The sequence below is a fragment of the Agelaius tricolor genome, unplaced genomic scaffold (genome assembly GCF_023055355.1).
Source record: "Agelaius tricolor isolate 1412-34295 unplaced genomic scaffold, bAgeTri1.0.p SCAF_20, whole genome shotgun sequence".
In the NCBI taxonomy this organism is placed as follows: Eukaryota; Metazoa; Chordata; class Aves; order Passeriformes; family Icteridae; genus Agelaius; species Agelaius tricolor.
The window spans coordinates 11,026,285-11,052,442 of record NW_027269280.1 but is presented as its reverse complement, the minus strand read 5'-3'; the positions used below and the strand labels follow the sequence as shown (position 1 = coordinate 11,052,442).

At 43.1% G+C, this 26,158-nt stretch overlaps 2 protein-coding genes across 2 annotated transcripts in view; one reads left to right on the top strand and one right to left on the bottom strand.

The window, feature by feature from the left end:
- GNAZ (G protein subunit alpha z) overlaps window positions 1-5,771 on the bottom strand; it is a 52,247-nt gene extending 46,476 nt beyond the window's left edge. Inside the window, exon 1 of the mRNA XM_071445599.1 lies at window positions 5,270-5,771. The gene's annotated coding sequence lies outside the window, so the exon portion shown is untranslated. The remainder of the gene's footprint in view (window positions 1-5,269) is intronic.
- The window catches only part of RSPH14 (radial spoke head 14 homolog), a 76,199-nt gene extending 52,592 nt beyond the window's left edge, over window positions 1-23,607 (top strand). Inside the window, exons 5-7 of the mRNA XM_071445600.1 lie at window positions 19,543-19,768; window positions 21,176-21,312; window positions 22,281-23,607. Coding sequence (XP_071301701.1) covers window positions 19,543-19,768; window positions 21,176-21,312; window positions 22,281-22,540 — 623 coding nt within the window. The 3' untranslated portion in view covers window positions 22,541-23,607. The remainder of the gene's footprint in view (window positions 1-19,542; window positions 19,769-21,175; window positions 21,313-22,280) is intronic.
- The last annotated feature ends 2,551 nt before the right edge of the window (window positions 23,608-26,158 follow it).

Sequence of the window (26,158 nt, the reverse complement as noted above, 5' to 3'; positions counted from 1 at the left end):
AAATGGCTTCTGCTGTGGTCCCCTGAACTCTGCCAAATTTAAAAGGTCAGGCACAGAAAGGCATCTTGAGAGAAAATCTTCTTGCCAAGGCCTGTTGCAACAATCAACTTGCTGGCAGTACTGAGAGATGCTCCTGTGCAATGGTGTTAATTCTGGAAAATTGTAGTTTGTAATGGATTTAGTTAGCATCATATGCATTAATTTACTGAATTGAGTGCTTTAAATGATATGGAAAACATTTCCTATAGTGTTGTTTTGAATCCTCTCCTGTAACATCAACACTAGAGAGGGGCAACAGCCAGTATCCTGGTCTTTCTTTCCTCATAAGACATCAAAAAAACCAAAAACAACCAAACAACCAAACCCTAATACATATATATGTATAAATAGATATTATACATCCAAAAGAAATCATATTACATTCCAGTATTTGTATTATATGACTTGAGCTGGTAATATTCAGAGACAAAACTCTCTACTTGAAAGATCCAACCTAATAGCTCAAATTGTATTATCTTCAGAAAGATGTTCCCTTAGCTGGCAGGTAAGTGTCCTTTTGAGTCATACACACTTTTCTCTTTTAAAGGAAGGAATATAATAGCCAGGTGCATGCCCCCTCTGAGCAGCAAGCCCTCTCAGAACTAAACACCCAGCTGGGCTTTTGTTACTGTGCCATGACACTGAATTGTAATCAATTCAGCTCCACTGTGTTGTTTCCTTCCACAACACAACTGTGTCAACTCTATTTGTACATCAACACTTGCTATGCTGCCTAATTGTATTTGCATTTCTGCGGTTTATGAAGATAAAGGTGCTTATTCCACATTGTCTGGGCAAGGTTTGAAAATGTAGAAAGCAGGCACAGAAAATCAGGAGAAACACAGTGGGAATGTGTGCTAGAATACTGCCTGGATCACCAGGAAGAACTGATAAAAGATTTGGATTACTGCTGCTGTTCAGTGAAGCCTTTCCAGTGCCGTGACCAAAGGGGTGTTGGGATACTCTGAGGAGGAAGCCAATGCCAGCCCAGTCAGTACCAAGGAAACAGGGCAGGTAGGGAGGGAATGGCAACTGCATTATGACTTACAAATATTTATGGTGAACTATGAAAATATCTTCATCATTAACTAGTAAATCTTGGTTAAACATTACATTATAGACAGTAAGAGTGGGATTCATCTGTGCAGATTTAGCATCTGCATGTAGGTGGCTATCTCAGAGCTACTCACTCACTGCTTCCCTCAGAGGCAGTGGAGAGGAGCTGTCATTTCCAGAGGTCAGCTCTCATTTTCAGAGCTCAATCTCACACTGACATGGTAGTCAGGAACTAGTCTGGGTAACTCCAATGGAGAAATCTCTTTTTCTTCCACCAGCTAAAAGGGAGCCTTAACAACTACTCTGTATGTACATGTCCTTGTTATGGACGTCTGAAAGTGATGAGAATAATTCCTTCCAACTGCCAAGTCCAGGAATTACTATTTCATAAATCCACTGCAAAAATAACAGATTAATCAACTGTAGTTCCTATGAAATTATTATTTACTTTGCGGTCATTATTTTTGATGTGTGTGAGCAAAACAAATACTTAGAATTTTTTTGATTTGCCTCTTGAAGTTTTTCTGTTGGCCAAGGTGTTGACTGGTAATCCAACAGGTTATTTCTGCAATGTAGAATCACGTGGAAGTGTTATCAAATTTGTCTTTTTGATGTGATGGCTTAGGAAAACAGAGAAGAAACAACTCTCTGGTATAAGGGGCTTAAAGAGAAAACAAAAGGCAAATAGGATTTGTTGGGTAAAACCGTGTTCCCTAATGATTCCCTGGGTGTCCAATAAATAATAAAATGGGATTCTGAGAGTTGAGCTTCTGCTGAACCACAGAAAATGCTCTGAGCTGAAGAAGTAAAAAAAAAAAAAAAACCCAACCAACATATAGAGCTGTTATCTTCTGAATTTTTGCCATGTGTTTTGTGAATTGTGAGTTTAAATGTATTTAATAATAACCAATGTTTGAAGTCTGGGTAGGATGGAAGAGGTGGCCCCATCACGGATCTGCTCCTTCCATCCAACTCCACCAGGGCCCTTCAGAGTTTAGGAAAAGCAACAGTTCACAGAAGAGTATTTTCTCTGTAGCCTTCACGTCAAGGGTTCAATTCTGCCCTTGATTCCTCTTGAAAGCTAAAACAACTAAAATTGTTAATATGTATCAACTCCTGATGCAATAACAGAATTAATCAAACTGTATTTAGCCCTTCTCTGTCATCTTGTTATTCCACATACCTTAAATTGCCAGGGAACTTTGCAAAAAGAATAATTTTGGTTGCTTTGGAACAGTGTAGTTTTTCTTGGGATTATTCTTTCATCAATGTAATAGTTGAAATTTGGATTTCCTAATCACCATTCTTGAATTCTAGAAAGTTTAATAAAAATGTGAACTTTGAATATAACATACAAAATATAAGGCATATTATCCTCTCAAGTAAGTGAAGGGAATCTGTTGTAACTAGTAAGGGATGTGGATTAATTCTGGATACTTTGGAGATCACAAAGAATATAATTTAACTTTTTTTTAAATAAAAATAGGACAATTCTTCTCTCTAAGTATAAATATGATTTTATGCATGTAGGCCAAGATTATGATTTTTAAGGGCCTTTGAATAAGTTTTCTCTTAGGAAAAAGAAAATAGTTGATTGCTTGTGTAGAAACTGTTACTGCTGAGGGTGGGTACTGTCAACCTTAACACGAGAATAACATTCTCATTTTCTCAATATAAAAGCATGATTCAAATAACTGATAATTTATGAATTAGTTTTCTGAATTTGTCATTGAGCCTGCGACTTCACTGAAACCAAAACTATTCAACACTGTTGCTCCTAAAGGCAAGGGAGAACCTGATCAGTGAAACTGTGTGTGCTGGGCTCTCTCCAGCTGAAATAAATGACAAAACTTCCAGTGACTCCTATGAAAGCAGGGCCAAAACTTTAGCAGAAATAGTCAGATTCATCTCTCATTTTCAGTTACATAAATCTGAAGAATCTCTTCTGAAATAAGTGGGATTGCTGTGATTTAACCCAAAGGAATTGAAAGTATTTTTCTTTAATTCATGGAGGGGGAGAGAGAAAAGGCATTATTGCCTTGTATTGCCTCACCCCTGTGTATCAAGCAAGGCTGCTGTCAAAATCCTTATCTGCTTAAGCTGGAGAGGAAGAGCTGACTTCACCATTGAAGGATTTGAGCTTTTATTACCTACTGAATTTTCTGTTATCCTTATCCCCTTCCCCACAGCTTAGCAGGTAGATTCCTTAAGAAGGGACAAATTTCTATCTACACTTCTTAAAATTTAACATACCTTGTTCCATCAGTGCACAGTCAGAACTGAGACAACCAGAACACTTTCACTTCAGTCCTTCAGAGCTACCTGGCTGGTTATTTTTAGATTATCAACACTAAATTCAAAACCAAGGTCTGCAACTGAACCATGAAACTGTTCTGGAGGCTTACAGAATTCAAGGTAGTACCTGCAGAAGACTTACTCAACTCTTCTCACCAGTCGCCTGTGCAGTGACAAGCACATAATCTCAGCCAGAGCTGTAGCATTCTTTATGTAGCATGCAGAGTTTATTCCTCTCTCTAAGGTCCACTGTCAGAGTGACATTTCCATGCCTTGCACAGAATTAATCAGCTTTTCTTCCTTATAAGCATACATACGTACACAGAAGGGGTTTCTTCTCTGAAAATGCAATCAGTGCTTTGGTAACAAAAGATAACATGAGTTTTTCTCCTAAATACGCCTTATAACTAAGAGGTTTGCTTTTGATTACACCTGCCACTGGCTTCCTGAAGACTGGATCTTCATCCTTCTACACACATAGGCCTCTCCTCTCATAATGTCCTTAATCCAAGGGCAGGGATCTGTGCTTTTTGCATGATAGCTTCCAAACAAATGATTTGATGGAGACAGCCACATTAATGGCAAAACACTCTCTGTTCTGCAGAGCTGTGTCTGTTCAGCTGTCAAATCTGTGCCTGTTGAAGAAAAGCGAGGATTTCTGCCTATAACAGCACCTAAGGCATCAGCTCGGACTTCCAACTTCTATATCCATAAAGTCAGACAAAATTTCCCCTAAATCCAAAATACACACTCATTTTTTGCCCCTTTGTGATCCACAAGTAGGTATTCAGAGCACCTGACCTGCTGTTGTAACCTTTATGGATGAAATGTTGATGGCCACCCGAAGGGTGTGACCCACAATGGCGCGAAATACTGAGCCCAAATAAAAATCAATTTGTGGGTGTGAGGCTATCAGAAAATGTGTATGAACAAATATAAAGAAATGCTGGAGGGAAATCTAGTGATTTTTTCTCAAATCTTCCCAGGAAAATGTTGAGATAGGTCAGTATCTTGCAGAATAAATAGTGCAAGAACACACGTTAAACGGCTTCTCCAGTGAAAGAGCCAAAAGCAGATCAGATCAGTTCTGTGAGCAGAAATTAAACTGACATCTATTTGTCTGCAGCTCTCTCAGCTAACATTGAAGGCTTGGAGGTTTTGTGTATGAAGCACTCACCCAAAATGCAAATGCAAAGATACCAAAAAACTTGTGGTTCACAAGTGCAGATGGGAGCCGTCCACAGGTGCAGATTAATATGAACCCTCCTCATTCCTTCACATGCATGGGCACACACGGAGAGGGAACGCATCCAGGCTCTGCAGAGCCACACATCCTTCCAATGAGCACATGAGACTGCTACAGGAGCACTTATTACAGAAATTTGGCAGCAGGAGTCTTTTCTGATAGAATGTTATCCAGGCTGCATTTCCCTGGGAGGAGGTGCTACATAGCGTGGAGGTTCTTCTCCCAACAGGCAGAATCTAAGGGATTATCTTCTGAATCATTAAGGGGACACAACGGATCCTATTAAGGCTCAGGTACTGGCTATTAATGGGTTACAACTCAGGCTAGGAAAGGGAGACCACTTAATTTTTAGAAGAAGGGCCCAAGCAGTAGCTAATAGAAGGCCGGTATCCCTTGAGAAGGTCATTTTCACTGTATCAGCAGCCTGCCTCCCCTTACTATTTTTTGTCTACACACAGCGAAATGTTCCTACCTCACAGTGACACTCATATTTTTTATCCAGCACAAGCATAGCTTATTGTTTCAAAATGACATCTTTTCCTTCTTGCTATAGAAGTGCTTTTTTTTTTATTTTGGAAATGTTCATCACTGAACTGATTTAAGAGAGAAGGAAATGCGGAATATTGCACTCACCTCTCCAGCACCAGGCAGGCAGCTTCCACCTCCTCAATCCATCAGTACAAACGCTCGCATCCACTGACGCCTCTCCTTTGCTTTGGCCCTTTTTCACATCAGCATCTGTGATTTGCCGAGCAGACACACCACGACTGCAGGGACTAGCCCCACAGCCCCAGCAGGAGCAGGAACCTGCCCTTTCCCATCTTCTCCCTAGAAAACACAACCGTAAAAACCCGGGCTGTTCTAGAGGCTGCCGTGGGAGCGCTTGTCCGGCGGCCCCCCGCGGGAGACAGGGAGGTGCTGCTCGCTCTCGCCGGGGAGCCGGGCAGGGGGAGCGCGGGGCTGGCGCTGGAGGAGGAGCCGGAGCCGCCTGCCCGTTTCCACGCCAACGGCGGGGGTACCGCGGGCGGGGCGGCGGCGCGGCCGGCGGGCGGCTCCGCTCCGCTCCGCTCCGGCTCCGCTCCGGCTCCCGCCCGGGGGGCGGCCGGGCCCGCAGCCCCCGCAGCGCAGCCCCCGCCCCGGCGCGGCGCAGAAGGAGCTGGGTGGTGGCGAGGGGTTTGCGCCTCTTCCCCGGCTCGCTCGCTCCGCTGCACTCGCGCGTTACATAAGGTGCGGTACAGACGTGCCGCGGGCTCTGCCTCTGCACAACCGCATCCGCACCCGCGGCTCCGTCCATGTTCGCTGCAGCGCAGCCGTGCCCGGCTCTGGCGGCGGCAGCGCTTCCAGGGCTCATTTCACAATGCGCGTTTTAGTGCCAACCGGTCACATACGTGTTGGAAGATACGGGCAAGGGTAAAGGGAGAAAAAACAGTTTCTTTAGTTACACGGAATTTATCTACTGTTTGCTTTCCGCTTCTACCGTCACTCAGCTGCTCTCAGTACTGGGCGTATATTTTTTTTCTGATTTTCCCCTTCTGCCTTTTGCATTTGTGTATGTGTAATTTACTACAGCTTTTTTTTTTTAATTACCGATGAGTATCATTTTCTTTTTATCTCATTAATGGATTTACCCAATTCATATTTTACATTTTTCCTAGTGTCTTTTTCCTTTTGGCTACAATACTAGTTGCATTGTTGAATCTGCAGCCCTGATCAAGTAGCTGATTTCTCCCTACACTGCTAATTTTATAAGCTTGATTTGTAACTGATACACTTCTGCTGGAGATAGCAACAGAGACTCTCACACACAGACGGGATGCAGGCATTTTTTCCCACAATAAGGCTCACATAATACAAAGCAGAAAACATCTGATTCCTGTAAATGATATCACTTCCAGTACTGATATTATCAGCAGAGCTGTAGGATTGATGAATTATAATAATGAAATAATTCCATGTAAAAATCAGTATACCATATTGAGAGAATTTTCCTATAATAAGGAATCTTAGGTGTCATTCCCATTAGAAGAGTACATCTAGACTGGCAAATTTGTTCTAGTAAAATTTGTTAGAAAACAAATGTCATATATTTAACTTGCATTGTTCTCCCAGCAAAACAAGAAAATTCAAATAATAATTTTGACCTGCTTTAATAAAAATATTTCTTCAGTCTTATTTTTAAATTTTAGCTTTCAATATGCATGCACAGACCTCTCAGTGCATTGATAAGATCAGATAGTGGTCAATTAAAAACTTTTAAGTGTTTTGGTTTTCATATGTACTCTTTACTTGCAAATGCATAAATCCCTGATATAGTTATGTTGGCAAGGGAAAAGAATAAAAAGTATCTGTGGTAACTGAGTAGTCTAGATAATAGGATAAAAGAACAATAACAAGGTGTACAGGTTTAATCTGCAACTCCATAAAGAACAAGTAGTTACTATAGAAACTGTCACATTACATGTATCTTTAGCATAGTACTTGATATGTGAGAAAAGGCATCTTCCACACCCTAACCAAGTGTGGCAGAAATAAAGCACCAGCCACCATCACCCTGGCTGGGCTGATCATCGTTCACATGCTGTCTACAGAGAGAGCAGCTTTAGGCATTTTACATTGCTAGAACAGAACACCTGCTTTCCTCCAGCTTGGAGGGAGGCACCAGAGCATAGATCAGATGCTGGCAGTGAAGGAATTACAGACATGCAGTACCTGAGGGATGGGACAGGTCTGAGAAGTTTAGGAGCTATTATTTCAACACTATCATATGGAAGCTTGCTGTTGATTAATGGCAGAGTTAAAAACCAACTTGTCTGAAAAATGTCTCAGGAGATATGTCTAAGTTTTCTTCAGTTTTACCTTGTTCTGCATCCAGAAATTCTCAATTAGGGCCTTTCAGCATGTATTGATTGCATTTCATGTAGCTAAGGTCCCACAGGAATTTAAAGAGAAATAAGTCTCCAAATAGCCTGGACAGGTGATTAAATGCCAAAGTCAAACAGCACAGAAATCCAGGTCCTTAGCCCAGGACTCCAAACGTTGTGCTCTGTAAATAAACTGAATGCACAGAAATAACTATAGAAATGAATAGTTTGTGTGGAAATACAAAGAGTCATTTTAGGGACCTGTGCAATCTGACTGGATTTCCATTTCCTCTTCCATGTCACCATGTTTGCCCCAGCAGAGCAGGCTTGAGTTTGGAGGGAGCAGTGTTTGACTGCTGAGGTGCAGCACCCCAGACACGAGCTCCTGGGCTCGCTGGCTGCACCAGTCCCACTCCACTTGCCAGTGCTATTCATTAACAAAGCCAAAGCCCTGCCTGTTTACTGCTGCTTTCTGCTGGATCAATCAAAAGAGATGCATTCATACATGTTTATTTTGAAGACAATAGTGCTAAAACAAAAATGTGCTCTTAAGTGGAAAATCCCATCGGGATTTTTCTAATCAATTACCCTTTATTATACCATGACAACATGAAAATATTTACATGCACACATGCAATGTTCTTGGTGAATGTACATCTCCAAATGATAGAGGGTAAATTGAGAGGCCACATCTGGTCTCTAATAAAAATATAATAGAAGACATTTTGTGTTTCATTCAATCTTCTACCAAACACTCTCTTTTTAACAAGCAATTGTAGATCTGGGTTAGATATTTATAGACAGGTCTGTGATTCTCTCAGCATGAAGAACTGAACAGAACATTTAAAGAAGAATAAAAGGGCTGTATTTTTATTTTTAACCATTTTTCTCACGTGGAAGAGTTTAAAATAGCATCATGTACAGATGATTGGGATCTGATATTTGTATCTATCTGAGATATTGTTGCTTTGTATCAGTGACTGTGAGACGGTGGGGGAAAATCATGAATGCACCTTCTATCAGGTGGTATCAGCCTGACCTCATTTGGCTTCATCATTGAGGATGAAAATTCACTTTCTACCAGGATTTCACCCTTTTATCTTCTCTCACCCTTCAGGTAACTGAGGGTTTTGCTTAATATCAGCAGTTTCTCTTCCTATGAGAGCAAATCATGAGACATTTGAGAATGTGAACCCAGACAATGCATTACATCTAACATCACAATCAACTAAAAAAGAACTTCTTTAAAAAGGAAACAACAACCAAACCCTACAAATGTTGAGTGCTTTCCATCCCTCCCTTCACAGTTCTGTTGTGTACCTACTGTGTGTGCAGCTCATTGTTTCAGCTGCTGCATCAGCAGTTGCAACTGAAGCCAAGTTGAGAAAAACAAACATTAAATCCAGCAGCTGGAGGAGAGCTGCTCTCCCAGAGCCCTGGAAAATACCTTGGCTTTCTTCTACAGGAAGCTTTCCACAGCAGTCCTTGCTTATCCCAAGCTTTGGGATGGATCCATGCACTCCTATTCCTTCAGAGCCTCCATGGGAAGAAAGCTACAGTGATAGTGTGAAACAAGATAAAGGAACATGGTTCTTCGTCAAGAGCCTGTTCTTCAAGACTGCATTAATATTTTATTTTAAAAGAAAGGTTACCTAAAGTATTCTTTGCTCATTTTTGACTATTAAGGGCAAAGAAATGGAGTAAAAACCAAAACAAAACCCCTGAAACATTAACCCAAATTGGGGATCACTTAGTAAAGTATGCAACAAAGGATCTGTGAAGGTTGAACAGAAAAAATCACTTGAGATCAAAATACAGAAATCTTTGGGAATGACACCAGGAGATGCAATTAAAGTGCCAGGAATTTTTTGAAGCCAAAGCTTTTGAAACAAATTGTACCAGCTTCAGATCTTCTGTTAAAGTGGTCAGAGCAACAGGTTGTTGGTTATTCTTAGGGTACCCTCTTCCCTCCTGCAATCTGCCTGGTTGGGGGTTTTGCACTTCATAAGAATGATTAAATATTCACTGAAGAGTGGCTTGAAAGTAGGTCTCTCCCACTTGAGGACATCAGTAGGCATTTAATGGGGGTTTAAAACTTTTTATAATAAACAAACAAAAAGAAATCTATTGATTTCAAATATATTTAGTTTTGCCACTTATGTTCTCACCAGGTGAAGAAGTACCAAACTGGGCCCTCAAAAGGATTATATATAATTTAATAGATACTTAGGAAAAAATGTTCTAATTGGACTTCACATTTTCTTGCATCCTTAAAGCATGATAATTCCACTGCATGTAAGAACCACAAGATATAGCTACAATTTCATCAGGCACTGTTATTTATCTGTTCTATGACCTCCTTGTGTCTGATACACAGAAATTATTTGGCAGTTAAAAAAAAATTAAAATGGGGACAATTTTTTTTTGAGGACACAAAGGTAATTCCGGGAAGCTATGGAAGAAGAGCTGGGAACATCCAGGTAGCTTTACTATGGGGGCTTCAAATGCCAGTCCAGTTCTTAAAAACTTGTAATACTGCAGTCAGGACTAAGTAATTGGTTTAGACAATTGTCCACTTATTGAATGTCAGGCCCACAGGTGGCTTTGCATCCACATAAACTCTGAGAGTTTCCCATCTATACCAGCCCACTTACAGGAAGTACAAACTCGACACAAAGTGTGTTCTCTGGTTCTGTTTAACAGCTTTGAGTCCTCTGTATATAATGTTCTAATAGATAAGCACAGAAGTGGTACTGTTGAAGTGCCTATGCTTAATCTGGCATGTTTACAGAAGCCAGACCTAATATTTTGGTTCAGGTTAAGTAACAGCTTCATTTTGCTGTTGTGCCCAGCATTTACTGGGGAGGTACTTTAAAAAACAAATCATCCTCAAAGCAGCCCACACCTCGGCAGCCTTGTATTCAATTATGGGTTTTGAATTTTTCACTGCTTGAAATAAAATATAGGCTAGAAGGCACTGGAAAGCACTGTTGTAGAGCTTCAGTCTGAGCAGAATGCAATTGTCATGGAGTACAGAAAGCAGTTTTCCTTAAGAACATGGCTTCCCATGGAAAACATGGACTCTGCAGGTCTGGGTGGAGAGGGGAGGCTCAATCTGCCCTTCCACCCAGCTCCACTCCTGTCGTGCAGCCATCTGGGCCTGTGCTTCCAATCAAGATCTGTTTCTTCTGCTCTCATTTCAAACAAAATTGCCAAGCCAGAGCAACTGAAGCAGAAGGGATTTCACCCACCTGTAGTACTGTATTCTTCTTTTCAGGAGGTTTTATCAGTTCTCACCAGTCAGTTGTGCTCACTTGGCATCAGTGGAAGCAGTGTGAACTGTAGGATAAAATTGTCTTCCTGCAGCTTTGCCAGCAGGCCTGACCAGCAAATACAAGCAGTGGATTTGTCAGCACTACAATTTCTCCAGTTCCACCTTCTTTGAAATTTCTATCAGGTAATTTTTGAAATAACATAATATATCATATAACACATAACACATATCTCCTGCCCTCCTAACAATACATAAAATGCAAAAAAGAAGTGGTTACACAATGAGACTTAATTCATGTTCCCATTAATTTCTTCCTGTTTTCTCCTACCATTATTTGCAGTCTTTCAGTCTGTTCAGTTTTCAGTCTGTGCAATGATTCATATCTTCAAAGCAAGTTTATGTTAATTTTCAGGACAAAATTCTTCAGAATCTGACACATAATTAATTCTAGATATTTGGTTGCTTTAAGCCTCTCCTTTTTAATGTTTGACAGTAGTATAATCAAATCTCTATAGGAAACATTTTCATTCATTTACCTCTGTTTCTGATGGATTGCCATTGAATTGTACTATGGAAGTTCAGAGAATACTTTCACCACCTTAATGACACATTTCTCCTAAGGAACAAAATTGAAAAATGTGTTCTTTAATGCCTGAGCATGTGTGGGGTTAATTCACTGGTTACAGAAGGTGAACCTTAAAGATAACCAAGATGTTCTAATGGTCACTTGGCTGTGTAATGACATTTTGTAATGCAGAATTCCAGTTGCAGAGATACAACTTCCAGGTATAGAAATTTAACATAGTTGAGAAAACTGTTTCTTGAACTTGATTCATTTTGCTTTAATTATTTGGCACTCTGCCCTGAAAGAGGAAAGGTTTCTTTTTCTTTCAACCTATTTTCTCAGCAGAACTTCTGAAAACTTGCAATTGTGCATTGCTCTCACATTAGGGGCTTGTAGAACAGTTAGGCTTAAAAGTTTTAAACTCTTTTTATTAGTGAAAAATGGCTCTGAATTGTTTCTCAGCTGTTCAACTGACTTGCCTGAAACAAATGTTTGCCTCCCTCCTCCCCAGCCAGGCAGACAATAATCTCTGGAGGAAATGAGCTCTCACACATCTTTATAAACCTCTGTGACAAGGCAGACCTTTCTCCACAGGAATCTCTAAAAATTGCCACAATGGAAGTAATAACCATATGAATGTTTGTCAAACTGATAATGTCATGTTCACCTTGCAGCATCAATTTTTCTGTGACTGAAACTTGCTACAAGAACTGGAAACCCTTGATGTACGTGCTTGGTATAAAGTACAAAAATCCAAGATTTGAGTCAGTTTTGTGGATGTGCCAGTCCAGGTTCTGTTCAGAATGATTTCTGTCAGGCACAGTGAATCCAGTGCCTTCTGTGAATGCTGTGGATCACAGTGGGTACTGGTGCAAGCTGAAATTCAAGAGGTTCTTATGGTTAAAGGCTGCACTGCTCCCTCTTAGTCTCAGAGCTTCATGTGTCCATCACTGAGCAGCAGAAAACAAGGACAAATTCTGACTTGCAAAATCTGAAATGGGATAGCCTCAGTGGCTGGGGCTCAGCTTTTTGGGAGCACTGATCTTAAGGCTTGAATTTTCTCTCCAATTATTGATCTGAGGACTTTGGCACAAGTAGCACACATGTCAGATTGTTTTCCTTCCTCCATGTATTTTGGCAAAGTCTTCCCTGTAGAGGAAATGAATAAATTTCAGGGTGACATTTCCTTCTTCATCTAAAAGAGCAAGGAAAAAATCTCCAATCCTCTGGGTGAATTTTTACAAAGTTTTTCTTTGATTTTTATTGTTTTTTAGAAAATGATACAAATATTTTGTCAGAGAAATAAAATCCAAGCAATTTCCCAATTTGTGTGATCATTCTGCATGGAAGATCAGTGACATGCATGCTGTGTGTACATTCACACATTTGGGTACACAGGATGACTCTGAGGGTGTCTATAGATGAAGTTCCAAATTTAGAAAACTTAGAGAAATTTACTTTAGAGGGAGCTACAAGCACCCAGAGTTCCAAAGGGCTAAATTAAACCTCTATAAAAGATAGCACAGCTTACCCTGAAACTTACAGGCAGACTGTCAACAACTTGAGCTAGGAAAAAAAATATTTCCCCATTTTGATTGTTTGCTTTCTTGTATATGGTAACAAGTCCATATAGTTCCAGTAAAAGAAGGAAAAGTTGCTTTCTTTGGGGACACTGCCTTCAGATTGCCCATGAATGAGCAGCAGTCCAGGGCTGCTGGATTATGCACTGTCAAACAGAGAACACATTTCATTATTTCCATCTTTGTTTGGGGGATTTCCCACTGCCCTCAGTCAGAATGAGGGGTCTGGTCTTGGTCAGTCATTGATCTTGGGCTGTAGCTAATTCTTGTACAGAAACAGAAGCAGGGTTTATTGCTCATGTTGGATAATTTCTATGTGAAACACAAGTCTATTCTATCGAATTCATTCTCAGAGTTTTTAGAGATATGATAGAATACATTCTGTAGACTAAACTTGTTAATTGTGTAGATATTATTCCTCTTTTCATTGGCCATGAATTGTTTAAATAATTAAACCCACTCCTTTCAAACAGGTGGTCACAGGCAGTCTTAATTACTATCAAAATGACAATTTTTTTTTTAAGTAACCTGTTTCTTGGATTTCTAATTATACCAGAGGAGCTAATGCAGATATATCAGATGTAGTTTCTATGTTAATTTTTTTCAGTGGTACTTTGATATTACAATTGCAACACTCCAAACAAAGTTTCTAAAAACAAAACCAAGATATGCAGAAATCTCTTTCATTCTTTACTGAGGCTTAGGAACCTCTTGTTTATCAGACCAATCTTTCCTGTTCCTTGTTAATGCTGGAAACATTTTGGGTTTTTAAATCATCCCCAGAGGCAGCCACATTATGTGCTCCTGCAGGGTACTCCTGACTTTTTAATATTTTTATAACCTTAATTTCTCTCATATCTTTTATTCAGACAGCATACCAAAATCCTGAGTATTGGAAAAATTCTCAGTGGCTTCAAAAGCAGATCACATAATGCTTTTATAAAGCTTATAAAGTTTTATAATGCTCTTGTATTTTTAATGAAGATCTGGCAGACGCTACTGTTGAGGTTGTGATTTTGTACCTGCTGAATCCCCAGGGCTCTCATAAGACAAATGCCTCCAGCCAATGGCTCCATTTGAAATTATTTGATACAGAATTGTTTACTATTTCTAGTCTGATCCAATCTCTGCAGTGTTTTCCTCAGTTCTCTTAATCTCCCAGTAGTTCTTCAGTTCATGTAAACAGAGACTTCCCACCCCTCAGTCCTTGCAGATAAGAGGTGGCCTCTGTCTCTGGGCACAGGCATCCTTTGGGACTCTGCTGTTTGTTCCTGTTAAATTGTCATGGAGAGACAGAGAATTATTCATGCAAAGAAGAGCAAAATATTCTGATTTTCCAAGAGCCCAAGAGAATTATCCTCTTCAGGTGAGAATTATCCTCTTCAGGTGAGAATTATCCTCTTCAGTAGCAGTCTTGGTGAAGCTGGTGGGTTCTAGCAGGTGAGCTGTAGTTCACTGAGTGTGGTCTCCCTCCTGCTCCAAGCTCACCACAACAATCAGCCCAGGTTTAGAGCATTTCCAGTATTATATTTAATTTGCTCCCTGAAACAGCCATAATGCTGGGAGCACTGAGAACCAAATGCTGAATCTTAGCATTAAATAAGCTACTACAAGGTTCATAAACTGTGCTCTTGTGACAGGTGACTCAGAGATTTTCCCAGCATAAATTATATTTTTTCCATTTAAACAGTAGTGAGCAAGGAGTCATTAAGGAAGGTGTGCAGGGGCAGCATCCCTTGTGCTCAGCTGTCACTCCAAGTGTCACTCTTGGCACCAGGGAGGCATCACCCAGCACTGATGGCCGGTGTCTGTCACGTATGGGGGCACTCACAGGGGTAACAAACCCTTTCTTCCCTCTGAAATGCTGATTTACTATTGCAGGGCAAGCAGGAGAGCTGCTGCTCTGGGAGTTCAGGCAGGATCCAGTGGCTCCCCCAGGGCTGTGCCAGCTCCCCCAGGGCTGTGCCCCAGCTCCCCCAGTCTGTGCCAGCTCCCCCAGTCTGTGCCAGCTCCTCCAGTCTGTGCCAGCTGCCCCAGGGCTGTGCCCCAGCTCCCCCAGGGCTGTGCCCCAGCTCCCCCCAGGGCTGTGCCAGCTGCCCCAGGGCTGTGCCCCAGCTCCCCCAGGCTGTGCCAGCTGCCCCAGGGCTGTGCCCCAGCTCCCCCCAGGGCTGTGCCAGCTGCCCCAGGGCTGTGCCCCAGCTCCCCCAGGCTGTGCCAGCTGCCCCAGGGCTGTGCCCCAGCTCCCCCCAGGGCTGTGCCAGCTGCCCCAGGGCTGTGCCCCAGCTCCCCCCAGGCTGTGCCCCAGCTCCCCCAGGCTGTGCCAGCTCCCCCAGGGCTGTGCCCCAGCTCCCCCAGGGCTGTGCCAGCTCCCCCAGGGCTGTGCCCCAGCTGCCCCAGGGCTGTGCCCCAGCTCCCCCCAGGGCTGTGCCCCAGCTGCCCCAGGGCTGTGCCAGCTGCCCCAGGGCTGTGCCCCAGCTGCCCCAGGGCTGTGCCCCAGCTCCCCCAGGCTGTGCCCCAGCTCCCCCAGGCTGTGTCAGCTCCCCCAGGGCTGTGCCAGCTGCCCCAGGGCTGTGCCCCAGCTGCCCCAGGGCTGTGCCCCAGCTCCCCCAGGCTGTGCCCCAGCTCCCCCAGGGCTGTGCCAGCTCCCCCAGGCTGTGCCAGCTCCCCCAGGGCTGTGCCCCAGCTCCCCAGGGCTGTGCCCCAGCTCCCCCAGGCTATGCCAGCTCCCCCAGGCTGTGCCAGCTGTCTGTGGTGCCAGGCAGCAGATTCCCTTCCCATGCCTCTGCTTTGCTTTCCCTCTGTGCCCCTTCCTAAGCACAATTCCTTTGCTGAGCCTGTCAAATACTTGTGTGACCATGGCAGGGACACATCCAAGGTGCCAACAGAGATTCATCTTCCAGAGAATCTGGGTTTCCATATTATTTTTCTGTGTTCTATTATTCCAATCACCACTTTGTGGCCATGCATGAGGCACATGCTTCAGACCAGACCACTTTGAGTTGAAAACCAACATTTTCAAGGAAAAGGATTTGCAATGTGATTTGATTTATGTAATTAAAAATCAAAACAAAACACCATTCTTATGTACTGTAAATAACTCCTTCATCTTCTACTAAATTTAACTTGTTTACATGCCCTGCAGCCATACTGAAAGAACAGAATAAATGGCAACTCCTCTTTGGGCCTATTTGAAAAAAAAATCAGGAAATGGAGGATGAGAGTGGCCAGACAGTTATGAGAAGGAAGAGATGAGTGCTCAGATAAAAAGCAGCCCAAGGGAAGATTACAAGTTCTCAGAAAAACAGATCAATAATGACGTTAACTATGCAGCTGCAAATGCAACTATTTGCATTTTGAAAACATTTTTCCCAACTACTTCACTGGGCCCAGGGTATCTAGAACACTCTCTGCAATAGACCAATCCCTTTTGAAAGGGCAGTATTTTAATGAAAAAGTCAATATCCTGAGTATGCCACTGTATTTTCAGTATAGAACTACTCAAAACCCCAGCTTACCTTCCCCTCCTATGGCTCACCCACTAAGATCCAAGGATCTGAGACCTCTCCCCTTTACAAGTGACTCCCAGACAATTTGCCACTGATTTTGTCTCCTCCCTTTTCCCTCCCTAGACCTTTCAACCTGTGGTTCCCCTGGGAAAACCATGACGAATTTCCACGTGGAAATTTCAGTCTCAGCGTTAGGTAGTCTCTTTTTGTTGCTGTTGATGGCCTTTCCTCTCCACCCTCTTTCTCTTCACCACACTGAGACTTTTGACAAGGTCAAACAATTCATCTTTATTTCTATATTTGTATCTGGGAAGCTCCCTCTCATAGCACGGCAGCATTTGAGCTCAGACAGCTTGACAAAAACAATAGACAAGAAAGCTCCTGGTACAGAGACTCAGCCTGGTAAAACAAAATCAATTTTAAAAAAACATTAGAACATCCCAAGTGTTCAGACAAAATGAGACCAGTAGCCCCAGAATAAACACTGGTTAATGGCTGTACAGAATCAAAGCTGTTCTAGACAACTCTGTACCTCATCTCTGCAGCTTATGGACACAAAGTGACTTCCTGGGGTTTCACACCCAGGACTGCAGTGCTACACTAAGGCCAGCACCAAAAGAAGACATGAAGTGCAATGAATGAGGGATGACTGAGGCAAAGAAAGTCAATAAACATTAACTGGAAGGAATAAAGCCAGGGGCAAGTGAAAGCAGCCCTGGCTGCATGAATGTATTGGTGGAATACATTAAAGATAATTGAAACACCCAGACAAAAAGAAGTGAAACATGAATGCTGTTTATACTTCCTGCCTGCATGATGATGAAGTGATCAAGAGAATTGAGAGAACTTAGCAAGGAAGTCCTGACAAAGAGGGAATTGCAGCAAAGTGAAAATGAAACTTAACATGATGGGTTAAAAATGGCTAGGAAGTATTTGAGAGCAAGCACCAAAACCAGGAAAGAGCCAAGTGCATGTCCCAGCACAGGGGAGGCAGAGGGAGTGCTACAGCAGCAGTTGTTACAGACAGGTGGGAAGCTGAGGTCAATCAGGCAGTGCTTTCTCTGGGCTCAAAGCACAGTGTGTCTGCCCTGCGCAGAAGGGCTTTGCTTATGGGCTGTCCCAGGGATCCATGTCAGTCAAAGCTACACACAGGTGTTGTGACAGGCAGTGTGAGCCTAAGGCTGTCACATCTGATTGTCACAGCTCTTCCTCTGGAACTGTACCTCCCAAACTGACATTTGTACTGATTTCCACACAGAACTTAGAAGTGCCTTGACTGTGGTGGTGACTGTGAGCAGTCTGGGGATCCCAATTCCATGCACTCAGGCCATACAGTTTGTTTTCATGAAAAACTCTGGGAGGAGTTTAAAAAGTTGCATTTGAAAAATCCTGTATTTCACAGGCCATTTCAAAAGACTGTTGGGAAGTGTGGCTAAAGGAATTCTGGAAATGATTTAACTGCTTTAGTCTGCTTCCTTGGGAGCAGTTCACTAGTGAGCTCCCTACTGCCTGGCATTCCATAAGGCACAGAGAATTCCCAGACATATTCCTACTGCTGTCTGACCTGCCAAAACCTTTCTACACCTACAATGTGCAATCCAAACCCCAGGGATCCTTGTCAAGAGGGTTGGTGCTGGTCAGGGATGAGCTGGGGCTCCTTCCCAGGGACCTTCCAGCACAGCAATTGTACAGGTGTCCTTTATCACATCCTCCTGCAGGAGCAGTAGAAATGGGCTGGAGTTACTCTTTGAGAAATTTCTTTTGTTCCTCCAGGGAACAATATAGGGTCGGTTGGGTTTTTTTCACAGTGAAAGCAGCAACTCCCTTGTAGTGACACACAGAGGCACAGCTTCAAAGAACATTATTTCACTTTCCTTTCCTGCTTTGCCTTTCTGGCACAAAGAGAAATCCTTGTTTGGAAAATGCTGTTAGCCTTCAATGTGAATTGTCTTGGAACTGCTTTTCCTAATTTATTTGAATTCTCACAGAAACTGACCTCCAAATGTAGCACAGGTAGCAAAGCTGTAATATCACCCCAAGGCATTTCTTGGCTTTGGCATTGTAATGTGGATCCTGATAAGTCAGTACCAAAAGAAGCTATTCAGTATTAGCAAAGGCTCAGAAATATGTACAACAGAATAACCTCTAGATTAGAATCCTGTTTTTCACCCACTTATCAAGGTGAGGGATTTTTCTTATGCACTACCAAGGGTCATGAAAATGTCTTTCCTACTTGTGTCTGCTGTGAAGATCCATTTGAAAATACCTTGATGACTCTTATCCACAAAACTTCCTTATCTAACCATATATGAATCACTTTGAAAGGAGCCACATTTCTCATAGCAACCAAAGAATCAGTCTTAGCAACAAGACAAGCTAGAGAATTTTGTTTTCACATAGTTCCTCGTGGACAGTACATTCTGCTTTCCCCTGGCATTGCTGTTGAGTGTTGACTTAGTAAAGGGTGAGAAATGTACAAATCAGACTCTTGCTCATAGCAAAGACATCACTTGCTGAGCAAGTTATGATCTCTCTACCTTTGATGTTATATTTTAGGAGCCAGTGCAAGAGTACTGACTGCTGGAAAGTTCAGAATTTATATTTTTGCCTTGACAGAACTACTACAAAGAAATGTGTGAGGAAGCTGACAGTTCCCAAAATCCTGACTTCCCCCCACCAGAAACCACCATGAGAATAAAAGAACGAGCTCTAAAGGCCAACAGCTCTGTCTCTCTTGGCATCTGTTCATGTTGAGAACTGTTAGAAAGGCTGCATAGAAGGTGGCTTTGTAATGTATATATATTTCCTATATTTCCCTTGCAAGGATAATTTTGGGAGAAATATCACAGAGAAACTGGGAACATCGAAGCAATTGTCTTGTTGGTTATTACCTGGTATTGATTTCTTTAGAGGAGTTTTGGGGAAGCTTCCCAAAGAAGCAATGCTGAGATGACATTTATAAACAGGGGATGTTGGAGTAGTTTCCATCTCTCAATTCCACTTCTGGGTAAGGAAATGAGTTCCCACATGTGTTTTGATCCTCTGAAGAAATTCCAGCTGCAGGTAGCAATAGTAACTGCACTCAGCTCTCACCCACATCCCTTCCTGTCTCCTCTGCAGGGGCTGCTGGTGTCCTGCAGGCTGGTTTGATTCCCCCACTGGTCCTGAAGCTGGAGGCAGAGTTGGATGAGATCCAGGAGCTGATCCTGGGTACACTCTCCAACTGCCTCCGGGTGGAGGTTTCTGAAGCCCTGGCAGCTGGTGCTGTTCCTGTGCTGAAGGAAAAGCTCTCACACCCCTCCACAGCCATCAGGAGCAAAGCAGCCTGGGTCCTCTTAGAAATCAGGTAAAGAAACATCTCTAATGCTGAAGTCCAAGAAAGAACTAATTCTTTCAGGAATAAATTCAGGAGTAAATTCAGAACTAATTCCAGGAGTAAATAAATGCCATTCATTTACAGCTGTGTTCCACTGCACACTGAAGCTGCCTCATTTCACATGTAAAGCACCATCAGCCTGAATGCACACATGGGTAAAACAAAATGGGACACATGGGGCTTAAAAAATTCCTAACTGCTATAAATCACTGAAGAAAGCAGATGCTCATCAGTCATTCCTTCTCCTTCTGTTTGTTTTCAGTATTGGCAGTGGAATCAGGATTTTTTCCTGGTACCGCACTGCTAGGAAAAAAATCTTACATGAAAAATCTTGTAGAAACAGAACTCTGACCTCTATGGAGGTAGGGAGAATCTCCCTTATGCTTTTGGAAAAGTGCTCTCTCAGAAAATTAGAGATCCTTAGAAACTTTCACTGAGATGGAAGACAGAAATAGTTTTCTACCACAGGCTGCCACATACATCAGTGATGGATCAGAAAAAGCAATCTTTATATTAAATTTGTGTATCAGAGAATGGATTAAAGGAATAACTTAAGTCCACTGTACTGCAATCAGAAAATATAAGTGTTCAACAAATGTCTAATTTTAAAATTAGGTCAGCAGTTGATGTAGTTTACATATCAACTGGCACTACAGATTTCCTCATGTCCTGTAATAAAGAGAGGTATGAGAGGAAAAGAGTATCATTAACCTGAGTCACAGAAAGAAAGCAAAATACAACTGAAATATGGACATGAGCTACGTTCTAGGTCCCTGCAATGGCTGGGCCACATTAAATATTCTTCTCATTAGAGAGGCTGGAAAGAAAGAAAAGTGATCTGGGAGAAGAATTCACTTTAGCCCTCTGATTTAACAGGTTTTTAAATCTCTAGAGGCTTCACCAGCCACGTTTGTGATTCTGTTACAATTAGGAACAGCAACACCCTTAATCCTACATCCTGTTACATGCAGCTGCCCATCAGTGTCCAGTGTACCATAGAAAGCTTTTTTAAAAATCCAGATATCACCTAAAAATAACCTAGAATATAGTGAAGCACCTAAAATAACCTAGAATATAGTGAAGTACCTGAAATAACCTAGAATCTAGTGAAGCACCTAAAATAACCTGGAATCTAGTGAAGCTCGTGCAGGCCGGTGGGCGTGGTGTCCTCAGGCCGGTGTCAGCAGGTGGGTGCAGCAGGCACAGGCACAGCCACCCCTCGGTGCCGGGGCAGGACAGGCCCTCCAGGGGGCACAGCGGCTGTGACAGCCCTGGTGGCACCGGGGTGCGGCTCCAGGCGTGGCCAGAGGCCAGGGGGCTGCAGGGGCAGCGGGCACAGCTCAGGGCTCACTCACTTGAACCACCCTCTCTGCACAGCTCTCACGCCGAGGGGAAAATCGCCGTGTTTGAGGAAGAGGTGATCCCTGTGCTGCTGAGCCTGCTGGAGGACACGCAGCCCGAAGTTCGAGTTAACTCAACGGGAGCGCTGATGTTTGCTCTTGTTACACCTCAGGGTGAGACACAGCAATTCTGTTGGGGAAATCCAATTCTAGGGCAACTAGGTAACAAAACATTTGCCCCCCATACTCCCCAAGTCCTCAGTTTCTGACAATTTTAATGCTCCTCAAGAAACTCTAAGATTGGGACATTTCTTTATCATTGTCTTTAGCAACTGTTGCTGCTTCGTCACAGTGCTTGGGGGGGTCAGGATATTTCACATTTCATTCCCCTAAGTAGGTCAAGAAGTTACTTATCTACCTCACCTGCATCATTTCCCTCCAGAGGGGGAACATTTTCCACTCAAGTCCAGACCACACAGAGATGCAGAAACCTGGAGCTGCGCTGAATCACCAGTGCTCGGCAGAGGAGCGCTGCTCTCTGGAAACCTTCGGGGATTAGAGGCAGCTCCTCTCTCACAGCTGGGAGAGCAATGAATATTAATAAGGTCTGTAGCACTCCCAAGTAACTTACATGACACAGAAAATACTAACTGCTAAATTTCCAGTGTGATGAATGAGTAATTAGACATAAAAGACTCAATAACAGCAGTTGTGTTCCAGTCCTCCTCTGCAAACCTTCCTCGGGCTTCCAGAGACAACTCAGGAGTGGATCTCGGTCTTTGAAGTGTTTTTAGAAATGAAAGACTGGAGGATGTTCTTAAGGGCATCTAACAAATTCCACTCCTCACCCCCCTCCAAAACATATTCTATCATTTAGTGCCTCGTGTATTTTTGGATAATTTGTTGCAAATGAAATACTAATGTACAAGGCAGATAAAGCTAACCATGGAAGATCTTTTTCCTTAAAAATGAACGGCTGGGAGCCAACCTTGGTCTCTGAAAGAAGAGCACGTTCTGCCTCTGTGCCCTGCGCCTCCAGGGCTGTTCCGAGCTGCAGCCAGGCAGGGAATGGAGCGTGTCAGTCCAAGAGGATGACGAGTAGATGTCATTACACATTTCAAAGCCACTTTATTTCCCTACAGGGAGATCCACAGCCATGGGTGCTGAAGCCATTCCACCTTTACTGGCGCTGGTTGCTGAGGAAACCAGCAAAGCGCGTTTGAATGCGATCAAAGCCCTCACCCTGCTGGCTGAGCTGCCCGAGGGCCGCCAGGCGCTGCTGGAGCACAGGGACACCTTTCAGCGGTGTCTGGAGGATCCCAGCGAGGCCGTGCAAAGAGCGGCCGAAATCGCCATCACCGCGATCGACTGGAAACCCTTCTGCAGCCGCGATCTTTTCTAGAGATCTATTGCCCTCTGTTGTTGTCTGGCTGTAAAGGTACACGATTACATGAGACCTTCAGCACCCCAGAGCTCTCTTCCTTACTTTGGGTCGGTTTGTCCTGAAAAGTTATTTGGCAACAGTTTCACATCTATATTGCAGGTCACAAGCAGAAAAACGGAGATGAAAAGTTAGGAAGTGTGGAATCCTCCAGGAGGAGTTATTGCCCAAATCACCAAGATTTTCCTATGATACAAGACACCAACCCCTTTTATTTTCTTCATAATGTTCTCTCCTTTCCTTTTTTAAACCTCAGCCTATCAAACACTAATCAATAATTAATTATATTAGAAAGGTTCACAATTAACCCCTCCAGCAGTTTGTCCTTACTGGCAAATTGATCTAACAACAGGAACTCACATGAATTTTGCTGCAAACATTTGTTGAACGTGGGATTAAGAGCAAAGTCAGAAAGCCTTTACCAGGTTAAAGCCTTGGTAAAGCTGTGCTGGGGCCTCTCCAACAGGAGAGGGCTGTGGTCCCTAATTGGAATTGCTTATAACAGGGAACAAAAGCACCTCAGGGTTTGAGCTGTGGGCAATGGAAGTGGTGGGAAGTTTCAGTAGCATTTTCTTCACTGGGACTTCAAGGCTGGTCTCTACTGACATATTGCAAATTTCTGTCTGCAGTTACAAGAATGTCATTTAAGAGGCTTCAACAGGAGGCCTGGGCAAAGAAATAACACAAATGAGCAGGACAGCCCTGGCCATTCTCAGCCACCAGGGAAGATGTGACAGGGGGGCTGACACAGCTTCACAGCAAGTCCCATTTGTTTGCACTTGGGTTTTGTTCTCACATGGGAGTTTTATATCCAGAATTGTAACTACAAAGCAGCTGCATCAGGGCTATAAAAGGGGTTATTTGTCAGGGCTGCTTTTCCATTCAAACCCACGGTCACACTGCAAACTGCATTACCCTTACACACAGGATAAACTCTTCCTGTAGGAGTGATTACAGTTAAAATGCTTCTCTTCCATAATGTAACCAAAGGGTGAATTTCCTCTCTTATAAAGATGTGATTTAAAGTATTGAGTCAGTTGGATTCATTCCCTCCAGGCAGGATCTTGGAGGAACTCTGCCTTTTAAACACATAAGGCACTCATATGTAATACATATTGGTGCCAGAGTGCATCCAACTCAATAAGAGAAGCCAGGCAGCTTTAATAACATGCTAAAGGACTGGAGCAGCACAGGACAGGCTCAGCTGCTCTTACAGAAGTGCAGGAAAATCTGGTAACAATCATCATTTTAACCCAGGTCCAACCTTGTCACAGCCTTCCCTGATAATACAGGTATCACCTTCAGTGAGGTCCCAAAATAATTAGCTGGGTCAGATGCAGAAATAATCCACACTGAGCTGCTCTGACTAGAAGAAATTGATTTGGACCCTAAGTAGTGTGTTCCAAGTATCTGCCTGATCAATGCTTTAAAGACAATATCAACTGTTCCCAAAAAAGCCTCTCCATGGATCAGTGTTCTCATCTCACAGTACAGAAATGGAACAAAGCCTCATGTGAACTCTGAGCTATGGACACTACTGGGGCCCTCCCACGTGTCAGCTTTTGTCTCAGCAATTCTTTGGCCCTGTTTCACCTGACAACATGAAACCATCACACTCCAAACACAACAGGAACTCCCTTGGGCTGTACTGACCATGTGCTGCCTCTGCAAATGCCAGGATTTGAAGTCTGAGCATGGACAGCCACTGTTAATTGGGGTTTTCTACTTACAAAGCTGCATTATTGACAAAAAGGTGGTTGCAGATATAATAATCAAAAGTCACAGGCTGTGCTGAGGGCCAATTCCCTGCTTTGGGATGAGAGACAAGAGTCCCTATTTCATGAAGCTGGGAATTAATTAGCACTGTAGGTGTCAGTAAAACAATTGGCTGGATCAAAGAACAGCTGATGAACTCTTTCCTTGGACTGACTTAGCTTTCAGTCAGGAATGCTCCATTATAAATCTACCACAGACTTGGTCACAAAAATACTGAAGATCTTTTGGAATTGCTTCATACCCATAACAAATAATTAAATGAACATCTCAGGACTGGCACCCCACACCCTAATTAAACTCACCCTTTCAAAGGAAATGCTGTGTGTACAGCAAGTCTCTGGTTTTAGCACCAAGGCAAGTTTTTAACATCAATGAAATCAATTTGGCTTTTTAGCTTGAAGCCAACAATTATTAAGGCCCAGATATAATTAATATGGTCCCAGGTCAGTACTGGAATTAATGCACTTACACTCTACACACACAGAGCTTTCAAACCAGGTGCCCAGCAGTCCTCAGAGCACCAGAAGACAAGACAGCTGAATCCATGGGAAACAAGACTTCCCTGTGCACTCTGGTGTCCCACCCAGGCAGAGGCCACATTGAATTATTTCTAACAGTTTCTAGAAGTTTAAGAATGTTATGGCTCTTTGTTCTTGCAGCTACAGACTCATTTCCACTGTCCCTATATTCTTTCAGAAGGCCAAGGGTGGAAACCATTCTGTCCTGCTCTGGAAAATGGCAGCTTTTCGTTCCATCTCTTCATGTTTCAAAGCAGGGAGTAAATTTGTTTCCCACCACTACCTTTTCTATCAAAAAAATCATAAAAATCATATAGTGAGAGATTTGTCAAAGGACAAAATAGTCTGGGAAAATCACATTTGGCTAATGACATTAAACCAGAAGGGCAGAGACAGCTACACACAAAGCTAATATGCTCAAATCACAGGACTTCTTTTTAGCAAGACAAAGTTTGCAATTTAAATGAACAAAACCATTTTAATAATTTGTTTTAGCATACCTTGCATATGAGCTACATCTTTAAAGTTATAGGCTGTATAACTTAAATACTGTAAACAAAAATGCTGCACAGAATGACAAGAAACTCACACTTCAGCTTGCAGCTCTCCCAGGTACCTTCAGAAAAGGAGGGGAGGTGCTGGTCCAGGCAGGCACAGCTGCTCTGGCCTCAGCTGTGCCAGGTGAGGGGAGGGTGGGCTCAGGAGCTCCAGGGGAATTATTCTTTCTCACAGCTGCCCATGCTAGAGGGCAAGAAGGAATATTCTTCAGGAGGCACAAAAAAGGCAATTTTCTTTTATTAATAATGATGATAACTTGAGGCACTGCTTATCCTGTCTTGCATCAGAACAGCCAGTAGAAACTGGAGTGAGTGAAGTTTTGTCTGTCCTTTAGGCTCTCCAGCACAGGCCTACAATACACACTCCATGGGAAAATGCCATGAATCACCAAACAAAGCCAGGGTTTTTGCATTTCCATCTCTTTCAGCAGTGTACTGCCTGCTGTTATTGAATCTGGGACTACAGGCTCTCAGTTCAGGAGGGAAGGTCTCTGATGGCTGCTCCCTTCCCTCTCTGTTGGGGCCTGCAGGGCACAAACACCTGCAGCTGGCACATCAGACCACAAAGCAAATTCAGCAGCTTTCCTGAGAGCAGCTTGGCTGTGACCCCCAGCCTGTGCCCAGCCCTTTTCTGTGCAGTCTGCCCCAGAAATGGCAGCTCTAAACGCCTCTGGCTCCACACTTCAAACCACTGAGCTCAAGTGCCCTGCAAATACAGTGACTGACAG